Source organism: Triticum urartu, chromosome 3 (assembly GCF_003073215.2).
Source record: "Triticum urartu cultivar G1812 chromosome 3, Tu2.1, whole genome shotgun sequence".
NCBI classification, from domain to species: domain Eukaryota; kingdom Viridiplantae; phylum Streptophyta; class Magnoliopsida; order Poales; family Poaceae; genus Triticum; species Triticum urartu.
The window spans coordinates 371,781,648-371,792,950 of NC_053024.1; the positions used below are offsets into that span (position 1 = coordinate 371,781,648).

At 46.1% G+C, this 11,303-nt stretch overlaps 1 protein-coding gene across 2 annotated transcripts in view; it reads right to left on the minus strand.

The window, feature by feature from the left end:
• Nucleotides 1-10,421, minus strand: part of LOC125544016 (zinc protease PQQL-like) — a 30,088-nt gene extending 19,667 nt beyond the window's left edge. For both annotated transcript variants that reach the window (XR_007299239.1, XM_048707538.1), the window contains exons 1-10: nt 10,102-10,421; nt 9,739-9,985; nt 9,530-9,655; nt 9,161-9,298; nt 8,936-9,073; nt 8,587-8,844; nt 8,140-8,277; nt 7,761-7,830; nt 7,385-7,598; nt 7,109-7,214 (exon numbers count right to left, since the gene is read on the minus strand). Coding sequence is in view for 1 of the 2 variants with exons in the window: in XM_048707538.1 (XP_048563495.1) it covers nt 7,109-7,214; nt 7,385-7,598; nt 7,761-7,830; nt 8,140-8,277; nt 8,587-8,844; nt 8,936-9,073; nt 9,161-9,298; nt 9,530-9,655; nt 9,739-9,985; nt 10,102-10,343 (1,677 nt within the window). In the remaining variant the exon portion in view is untranslated. The remainder of the gene's footprint in view (nt 1-7,108; nt 7,215-7,384; nt 7,599-7,760; nt 7,831-8,139; nt 8,278-8,586; nt 8,845-8,935; nt 9,074-9,160; nt 9,299-9,529; nt 9,656-9,738; nt 9,986-10,101) is intronic.
• Between the last annotated feature and the right edge of the window lie 882 nt (nt 10,422-11,303).

Genomic DNA, 11,303 nt, shown 5'->3' on the forward strand with positions numbered 1-11,303 from the left:
CCTTATGCTCATCACTATAGCCTAAGAAAACACACTCAACAGACTGAGCGGTCAGTTTGGTGCGTTCGCGAGGGGCAAGAAGAACATAGCAAACACAACCAAACAAGCGAAGCGTCGAATAATCAGGATAACGGTCAAAAAAACGCTCGAAAGGAACACCACCCTGCAGAGCAGCGGAAGGCTGAAGGTTGATGAGATAGGTGGAGGTGAATATAGCCTCGGCCCAAAAATGAGGTGAAAGAGAAGCGGCGATCATCAACGCACGAGCCGTCTCAAGAAGGTGGCGATGCTTACGCTCAGCCACACCATTCTGGCATGAGCACCAGGACAAGAGAACTGAGAAAAAGTGCCCTGCTCAGCAAGAACACCATGCAACATCTTGGAAATATACTCGCCAGCGAATTCAGCACGGAACACACGAATAGGCGAAGAGAACTGAGTGTGAACCATAGCAGCAAAACGCTTATAGATGGAAAGAACCTCACTACGAGAAGTCATAAAATAAAGCCAAGTGTAACGAGAGAAATCATCTATGAAAATAATATAGTATCGATGGCCCCCTTTCGAAGCGAAGGGAGCCGGACCCCATACATCAGAATGGACTAAATCAAAAGGACGCTGAGACACCGACTCACTAGTAGGGTAAGGTAACTGAATCTGTTTTCCTAGTCTACAACCCTGACACTCTAAAGAGACATCTCCTGAGACAGACCCCAGAAGACCTCGACAAACTAATGACGACAAGCGAGACCCACAAAGATGACCAAGTCGATGATGCCACTGCTAGGAGCCGGTAGCTGAAGTGACAGAAGCGGATGGACTGGCAATAGTGGTGGCAGCGGAAGGAACATGAAGCCAGTCTAGCTCCCAAAGACCCTGAGAGTCACGGCGGCGAGGGCCAGCCCCAACCAAAGTGTGCGTTCGACGATCCTGAACAAAACAAGAGTCAACGTCAAGGATGACGCGACAACCAGAATCAGTAAGTTAACTGGCAGAAAAAAGATTAATGTTAAGTCGAGGAACATGAGCAACATCAGGAACAGAGTAAGAAGGTGTGGTAAGATTGCCTCGACTAGCAACAGAAAGAGGAGTACCATCAGCAGCGAGTACATGAACAGGAAAATCAAGCGATTTAAGATAGGACAAATTTAAAGAATGAGAAGGCTATTCCAACTTATGCTATGTCAGTTTTCAGGCTCTCCAAGCAGGTATGCAAAGGGATAATCTCTGCAATATCTCAATTCTGGTGGGGAGATGATGACCAACAAAAGCATATACACTGGTTTGCATGGTGGAAAATGTGCGTTCCAAAAAGACAAGGAGGTATGGGGTTCAAGGATTTGGGGAGTTTTAATTTGGCTATGCTAGCTAAACAATGTTGGAGACTACTTTGTGAGCCAAACTCCCTATGTGCCCAAGTGCTTCGTGCAAAATACTACCCATCAGGGGACCTTCTGAATTGTGAATTGAAGAAGGGAAGTTCCTATACTTGGCAAAGCTTGTGGGCAGGTATACAAACTTTTAAAAGAGGACATATTTGGCGAGTTGGAGATGGAAACAATATTGATATATGGGATGATTGTTGGATTCCGAGCAGTCCAAACAGGAAGATTTTGACTAGGAGAGGGAATATTGTATTCACAAAAGTTGGTGAACTGATTGATCACGAAGCTCGAGTTTGGGATGAAACACTAATCAGAGAGCTGTTTTGGGCGGTAGATGCGGAAAGGATTCTCAAAATACCCCTGGCTATAGGGATGATGGAAGATTTTGTGTCATGGAATCATAATAAGAATGGATTGTTCACAGTTAAATCAGCTTATTATTTTGAATGGGATCATCAGCATGGTCGGAAGTTACGGATCACAAGACCATATGATACTTCCTCATGTAATCCAGTATGGAAGGCCTTATGGGATTTAAAAACTCCGGCTAAGGTTAAGATCCATTGTTGGCGTGCTTTGTATGGCACAATCCCATGCTATGGCGTACTTGCAAATCGTCATATACAAAGCTGGAGCGAATGCTCTATCTGCTCAATTGATTGTGAAAGCATTGGCCATATGTTTTTTAAATGCCAAAGAGCGAAAGAAATCTGGTCTCACCTGGGTATGAATGGAATTGTTGAGGAGGCTTGTTTTGCGGAGGTGGATGGGATTGGCCCCCTTGAACGGCTACTGTTAGACACTAACAATGTGCCTATGATGGCAGGTATCCGGAGGTGTGATATTGTGGCTGTAGCCTCCTGGTACACATGGTGGGAACGGAGGAAGTTCACAAGAGGTGAGGCGCTGCAAGCACCGGTCAGATCAGCTCAAGCCATCTCGCTGCTGGCTTTAAACTTTGCTCGAGTGAAGAAACTCAGAACTGCCAAAGTGATCAGACATGGCTGGACTAAACCATCAGAGGGATTTGTGAAATTAAATGTTGATGCTGCTTTTAATGAGGAAACAGGTACAGGGCAACAGGGGCAATTATTCATGATTATACAGGAGCTCCAATTGCCGGGGGTAGCTCATGTATGTCATTCATTGATACACCGGCGACCGCTGAAGCGTGTGCACTTCGTGATGGTTTGATCATTGCAGGTAATGTAGGATGCAACAAACTCCTAGTCGAAAGTGATTGTATGGAAGTAGTGAAGGTCATGCAAAATGGCGGCAATTCTCTAGGTGTGGCGGCAGCCATTTATGAAGAATGTACTTTTCTATGCCGAAATTTTACACGTGTAATTTTCTCACACTGCCCTAGGGAAGCTAATAGAGCAGCCCATAATCTGGCTAGATTTAGTGAGGGGAACCATTCTTGGCAGGAACCTCCAGGTTTTATTCGTGCTGTGCTAGTTGATGATGTAACTGTGATTCCAGATCAATAAAAATCACCATGATGGCTTTCCTCAAAAAGAAAAGAATGAGAAGACATATGAAAAGAAGCTCCGGAGTCCAGAACCCACGAGGATGTATCTGACTGTATAGAGGGTGGTTGCTCAGTGCGGGAAGCATCAGTCACAGAACCTGCAGTACCCGTCGAAGGAGAACCTGAAGCGGCAAATAGACGCTTAAGTCGCAGAATATCCTGCTCAGTCAAAGCGGTGGTTGAAGATATCGAAGTAGAAGAAGACCCTGAAGCTGATGATCGCGCCTTACACATGTGTTTCTTCTTCTGGAAGCACTGAGACTCAACATGACCATCCATCTTGCAGTAGCTGCAGTGAGGACGAGACCGACCCTGGCCGCACGTAAGAGTAGGCAAGAGCGGCGGAGCACTCGAGTGGGAAGGGGTCGGTGCAGCGGGCATAGCAGGAACTCGAGTAGCGAGCACAGAGGGAACCTCAAGTAAACCAGCGCCACAAAGGCGAGTCTCCTCAGCACGGATCTCAGAAAGCGCCTCCATGAGGGAGATACGACCACGAGCAAACAACTGAGCGCGTCGGGGCTCAAACTCCTTACGGAGTCGAGACAAGAACTCGTAGACACGATGAAACTCAAAATCAGCCCGCATAGCCTGGCAACACTGACAAGTACGACAACCAGCAGTGCGGAGAGAATCAAGCTGACGCCAGATAGCAGAACTCTGTGCATAGAACTCATCAACAATGGAGTCACCCTGCTGAAGAGCATGCTCCTGACGAACCACAGACAGGTATAAGGCATCACCAGAGGGCTGATAACGCTGACGAAGCCGAGTCCACATCTCAAATACAGTAGAGAGGCCGAGAAACTTAGAGGCAAACTGAGGCAGAACACTAGCAGTGAGAACAGCTGCGGCACGAGCATCATCATCAAGCCACTGAGTGTAAGCAAACAAAGCTGCATGATAATTCTAAAGTGCGTCCTCATAGGTCTGAACCCGTTCATCATAAGCATGAACGGCAGCATCATCAGCCAGCTTAGATGCATCCTTCACAGCCTGATTAGCGTCGGCAGTAAGAACCAGTGGCGTCGGCGGAGTAGGAGCCACAGGAGGAACCGACACAGCGGACTGGGGACCTCGCCAGAAAGAACACCCCAGAGACGAAGGCCACGCATATGAATGCGCATAAAGCCAACAAACTCAATGTAGTTGGTACCATCAAAAATCATCGGACAGCGAGGGACAGCAACATAGCCTGAGGACAGAGACATCGCACCTGTATTTATTTATTTTTGGTCAACAAAAGGGAACCAGCAGAGGGTCCGGATGAGAACAGCAGTAGCAGTCAGGGGCCGGGCAGGACCCCGAGCGAAGCAGCAGCAGGGGCAGATTGGAAAACGGGATGGGGTTGGCGTCCTGGGCAACAGCAGCACCTGTTCAATCCTTAACAAGCAGCAGCAGCAGGAGGATTGGATGGGAGTGCTCGGGCTGGAGGCGGAGATCAGCGGACGGGCCGACCGGATCGAGCAGCACAGAGTTGGCCGGCGAACTCGAGGACGGAAGCAGCCGGCCTGGGCGCTCGATGAGGAGAGAGCAGCGCCGCTCGGAGAAGGACGACGACCGCTCGGAGATTGGATCGGGAGCACGAGTTGCGTGTGCGAAAAAAAACCTAAGGCTCTAATACCATGTTAGGAAAGCAACTTGTATTTCCAGGTGGCCATAGGCCAGTATATATACATGTACAGGTGTGGAACCTATGCAGGAAACCCCTTATACAATAGGGTAAATACGAAAGGTTACATGGCTATATATATAACTCTAACAGCGGCAAACCGTTGAGGATGTTATTCCGGTAAAGCGAAGCGTGCAGCAGCCTCAGAAACCGATAATACCACTGAGTGAAGGACCGATTGTGACTGATGGGGTGCCGAGCCAGGCAGACGGTGCTCCCACCAGACTGGTAGTGTACCGAGGTGGACGGCAGAGCAAGAGCAACAACTAAAGGTGTATTCACGGAAGCGAGGTGATGGCGTTGCACATCAGGAGGAGCAACTAGATCAGCCACTGACTGAACAACAGGTTAGTACTTACGTGATTTCCATCTCTGATGGGGATCAGGCTGAAGGGTCGATTGATTGGCCAATTGCTGTGAGGAGAACTACTCGAGCAAAAGCAGGCATACCAGAAAAATGATGTGCGTTCGATGTCAATGATTTTGGGAATTATGTCTCCTATGAAGCATTATCTCCAGCCTACAAAGTGTTTGTTGCTTCTCTTAGTCTAGGTCAATTCCGACTGACTTGAAGGCAACGGAGGCCTCAAAATGGCGTATGACCATGGTGGAGTTGGAGGCTTTGTGTAAGAATAAGACATGGGTACTGGCACCTCTTCCATCAGGAAAGAAGACAGTCAGCTGCAATTGGGTATACATTGTGAAACAAAATGCAGAAGGGAAGATTGAAAGGTCTTTTAGATCCTTTAGATCACTACTCCCTCTGTAAACTTCTATAAGATCTTTTAGATCACTACTCCCTAACTTCTATAAGATCTTTTAGATCACTACTTTAGTGATCTAAAAGATCTTATAAAAGCTTCGAGGGAGTACAAAGCAAGGCTTGTGGTGAGGGGGTACAACCAGACCTACGGCATTGACTATGATGAGACCTTTGCTCCAGTAGCGAATACTGTATGGATTCTGATCTCCTGTGAAGCAAATTTCGGGTGGTCTTTACATCAACTTGATGTGATGAATGCTTTCTTGCGTGGGAACTTGCAAGAGGAGGTCTACATGGAGATCCCACCTGGTTTCTTGACTTCTGAGACTGCTGGCAAGGTATGCAGGTTAAAGAAAGCCCTTCACGGACTGAAGCAGTCTCCAAGAGCTTGGTTTGAAAAGTTCAGACGGGCGGTGTGTGACATGTGGTATCAGGTATGAACAATGCAATGGTGACCATACACTGTTTTATACAGTCCGAAGGGAAAAATACCATTCTTGTAGTTTATGCAGATTATATCATTATAATCTGAGTGATGGCGTAGAGATAGCAAGGTTAAAGAGGTGCTTGAGTAAGGCCTTTGAAGTTAAGGATCTTGGTCGACTCAAGTACTTCCTTGGTATAGAAGTGGCCAGCTCTTTCTCAAAGAAAGTATACCTTGGACCTTCTCTGTGATGTTGGCAACTTCGGATGTTGGGTTGTCAAGCAGCTTCAACCCCAATTGAACAAAACCATAAGGTGATCTGGTGGATAAAGAAAAATATCAACAATTGGTGCGAAGATTGTTGTACTTGTGTCATACACGAGTACACGACCATGCATTGCATTTGCAGTAAGTGTTGTGAGCAGATACATGCATGAGCCTAGAAGTGAACATCTTGAGGCATTACATAGAATCTTGAGATACTTGAAAGGTACTCCTGGGAAAGGACTGTTGTTCAAGAGTCATGGACACCTTGTTGTAGATGGTTATTGTGATGTTGATTGGGCTAGCTACCTGGATGGCAGGAGATCAACTTCAGGCCATTGTGTTTTTGTAGGAGGAAATCTAGTGTCTTGGAGAAGCAAGAAACAACCTGTTATTTCCAAATCAACTGCAGAGGCTGAATAGAGCCATGTCTCAGGGCTGAGTGAGTTGTTATGGACAAGGAATCTGTTAGAAGAGCAGAAGATATTGAAGACTAGTTGCATGAACGTATGGTGTGACAACAAGTCGGCAATTAATATAGCAAACAACCCAGTTCAACATGACAGAACCAAACATGTGGGGATAGACAGATTCTTTATCAAAGAACAGCTGGACGTTGGGATTATCAAGATAGAGTATGTGAGTTCAAGGCAACAAATTGCAGATTGCTTGCTTGACTAAAGGATTGGAACCAGAGAATGCAACTTAGTGTGTGACAAGATAGGAATGATAGATAGATATCACCCCTCTTGAGGGGGAGTGTTGTATAAGAGCCCAAGTACTGCTGGCGCATAAGGCCCAAGCCCATGTGGGTGCTGACCCATAGGAGGAGGAGCACGACGCTGTCTGGACAACAGCGCCGCCACAACACACATTGACCAGGTTTGGGATCCTTCCTCTGCTCCACAAGAACTTCATAGTGAATGCAAGAGAGTTTTCTTTCAAAAAAATGTTCTAAAAAGATAGAGGAAAGGTTACAACATAAATTGCAGATGTGTGACTTTCATCAAGAATAATAAGGTAAAAAGGCCTGGATGTTGCCAAATAGTATTAGCACCGTAATAGTACTAACCTGATCATCAAGAAAGTCAGTACACTTGTAGCAAACTCGCATCCCATTAGATAGTATCATCTCAGTGGCACCTATGCCTGGGTGCTCCACTTTATCAACAATAATTCTGTGATGAAATTTGGCAAGTACAACAGTAAGAATGTGCGGAATACTAAGATGCTTCTGTGGGCAGAAAAATGCACACAAATTATTCAAATAATCATTTAAAAAGACGGTTCATCGTGAGCAAAAGATCAATTCCATTTGTATAAGAAGAAAATGATAATGCCATAATACCCTGGCACTGGACTTCGGCTAACAATTTCTTCAGGGATTTGCTCTTCCTCCCAGGGAGGAATACTCCTCTTTTCTTCTAGAGTGTTAACTTTCAATACAACAGCTTTCAGATCCTCCAAAGAAGCATGGGCCCGGGGCTCAACTATCTTGATAACACAGCTACTGGTTGTTGAAAAGTTTTCCGCAAACTTCACCACTTCAGCAGAAGAAATGTCTGGTTGAAGTAAAGATAGAGACAGAGACAATTTTGAAGAAAAAAAATTGTCAGAATAACACTGTAAACTGAAAAGCAATGAATTCATTGAAAAGAAAATTGAATAGCATAACAAAGCCTAAAAATGAACTCTTACACTAGGTAGCACGCGAGTGTACTTACATGGAAGAAGAGTCTTCTGCAACCGTGCTTCATATTCAATCCCGACAACAGGCTCCTCGCAAAGAAAATGCTGCAATGGGTGAAGGAAATGCCACTAGTATGCTTAGCAAATTGATGATGGGGCATCATGTGACTTAACTGATATATTAAGCAAACCTGTAGTTCGTAATCATATTACTAGAACAATTGATCGCATAAGTACCAGGGAAAAAATACAGGAGCTGAGATAATATTAACTACATTAAGATCTGAAGAATAAATTCATAAAACACATGGCACTTGACCGAACCTAGTTAATAGTTTGGTTGCTAAACATGCAATGAGATAAATTCTACAAAACCTAAACTGGAGAAATGTTAAGAGACAGAATTATGAGAACCTGCAGATACTCATCACGTAAGCTGGTTGATTGCATTTGATCACGCTCCAGATATGCAGACTCGATCTCTGACATCATTAAAGCACTCACAATGGATATCTCACGTTCAGAAAACCCATAGAGCCGTGCCCTAGCAACCTTCAGAAAAGATATTGTAAAAGGGATCACTTTGAAGTCAAAACATCTCAAGATTAGATAAACCACATTCTTTCAACCATAAAGCGTAATTCTCTGTATTAAGAAATCATTGCCAGTGTGCCAACGATTAGCTCCGCAATGAGGATACAATCAAACAATAAAGTAAGGGTGGTCTTTGCGTACTAATTGTTTTCTGCCATTGGCTCACTGGAACTTCCCATGATATTTTGTTATTCTAACCAGTTGGTTGACCATTAGATTTTTGTTAATGCAGGGTGCCATGGCAAGAAATCTATCTCCGTTTAATACCTCAACTAGCATAGACTCAAGAGCCTCAACCGTGCCTTTTTCGCGACAACTGGATGTCATAATATATGCCTTCACCGGACGGACAAGAGCATCCGCAGCTGAAGAGCAAGAGAAGTATGGAGGATCCCTCCTACGAGATAGTTTGAAGAGCCTCTGGTTCAGAGCACAATGGAAAATTGATTCTGCCAATGAGTCCCTATAATCCTTGACTGTTTTAATTTCACCGGCAGGCATCTTGCAGCTAATAACAACAGCTGACTGTTTTTGGTACAAGAAAACAGATAAAAGGTGTCTTATTAGAAACATCACAGTTAGATACAAAATATATCCCAGATTATAAAGTACTGACCCCTGCAGCTTCGGATTCCACAAAGCATGAAAATCGAGGTTCAATATGCGATGGAACTGGAAACTCCGGTATAACCGGTGGAGGGCAGGAAATTGAGGCTTTCTGGCCAAAATGCTCCTTTATTAACTCAACAACAGCCTGCAGTAAGTCAAGAGTTACACACAAAATGGCAGTAATATTATGGATAAATGGATTTCAAGTATGCCAACGGGAGCAAATACAGACCTGTGTATCTGGGAAGTCTCCCACTGCAAAGACAGCCATATTGCTTAGATTGTACCACTTATGATAAAAATTTCTAACTGTCTCATGTGTAACAGTCCGTATCACCTTCTCTGTACCTATCGGCAAACGTTCTGCATACTGAACAGAAGGACATTAACAAATCATACCATTTACAAAGGTCTATAGTTGTAAATACAACACCATTGAATCCCATTAGGAAAACACAATGTGCCACAGAGCACAGACCCTACCCTTCATAGAAGAGGTTCACTACTTAAACTGAAACCCACAAACCGCTCTTGCACATCGATGTGATGGAACAAGTGATTATTGTCGATTTCCCGTTTATAGCAGGACAGAGAGCAATACCTTAGAACCCTCAAACAACAATGTCCAGTGGGAGTCCTGCATCCGCCCAGTGGCGTTGCGCCCGCCCCTGTATTCCTCCAGCACAGCACCCCTTTCTTTCTCCAGATCCTCCGCTGAAACCCGAACCTTCTCGCCAAAATTTACGAGCATCAGCCAACTACACACACTAGTTAATGGCAGTGGATGGAAGGCCAAAAGCCCATTATTACCTCGGAGCTGAACTCAGCGAGGACGGAGATTGCCTGGGAGAGCAGTCCGGGCTTGTCCACAGGCACGAGCAGCTCATAGATGGTTTCGTCAGAGGAAGTGAGAGCGTTCTGGCAGGCACCAAACTCTGCGCCAATGCTCTCGAGGAACCTAACGATGTCGTGATTGGTGTAGCGTGACGTTGCGCTGAAGGCGAGGTGCTCCACGATATGCGCCACCCCGCGCTGGTCCTCCTCCTCCACCACCGACCTGCGCGCGCGAATCAAATCCAGCCACATACAGATATACGCCCAAAACAAAACGAACTAAGGGAACGGAAGAGCAGGGCGAGCGAAAGGAAGGCACGCTAGAGAGCGAGTACTGACCCGACCTTGACGGCGAGGGAGAGGGCTGCGCGCATGCGGGGCTTGGGATTGGAGCGGACGTAGTAGGTGAGTCCGTTGGCGAGGCGGCCGTAGGCGACGCCGACGGGCTCGGCTGGGAGGGCCTCTTCCATGGACACGTTCACCAGCTTGAGCGACCGGAACCCGACCCCGCGTCGCAGCCCTCGCCCCCCAACTGCGCCGCCACCGGCCGGCGCCTCCGACGCCGGCGGTAGTAGATCCATGTCTGCTGCTGGTACTGCGCGGCGAGAGCGAGAGAGGGAGCAGGGATCGGATGGGACGGGTACGTCGGGGTCGGGGTCGGGCTAGGGATGCGCGTGCAATGAGATACGTGGCGGACCGGCCGTACACCGTACGGTGACGTCGGATCACTTTTTTTCTAAGAGCATGTTCAGACTAGCCACAATGGAAAGTAACGTAAGAGCATGCTTGATCCAAGGGATTATTTTTAGAGGCTAAAGTTCCAAGCACCCCTGACTAAAAAGAGACTAAGATTAGTCTTAAAGCTAAAAAAATTTAGTCATAGGAAACCTACTAAAATATGTATTAGCCCTCTCTCCTCATTTAATTCCTCTCCTTTAACACATACGAGTTCTGAATTGGGGGTTTAAAGAATAATAAATGCTCAATAACTTGATTTTAGTCTCTTTAGTATTTGGATCCAAGCATGGGTGAGGCTAGCAAGTTTTAGTTCCACTACTTTTAGTCATGGGACTAAAACGTATCCAAGCACCCTCTAATATACACATATCCCTCGACTATATTACTACCTTCATAGTGGGTAGTAACATAGGTGTGGTGTCATGCAAAGCTCCATTTATTAGGTTATAGACTCATACTCCATTGGGACATGTGATGTTACAGTAACTAATTAAGTTACTAGAACCACCTCTCTCTTCATTAACTCATTGCCACGTAGACAAATTTGTTGAGTTGGACTTGAAGTTACTGCTAAAATTACTTCCACTGTGGCTAGTCTCAGCGACACCAAAAGACGCGCGGGGTAAACTTTCACTTTAACGCACGCGGGATGTTTGGACGCACTCCAGCGACGGCGGAAAACTAGCACGCGGGAAACGTTTGCGTGCGCGCGGGAAAAGACGACAGTGCGCGCTAGATTTGGCGCACAGCTTCGAGCGCACCTATAAATTGTCGCGCTCGCCACGCGGCCTCCACACTACGCG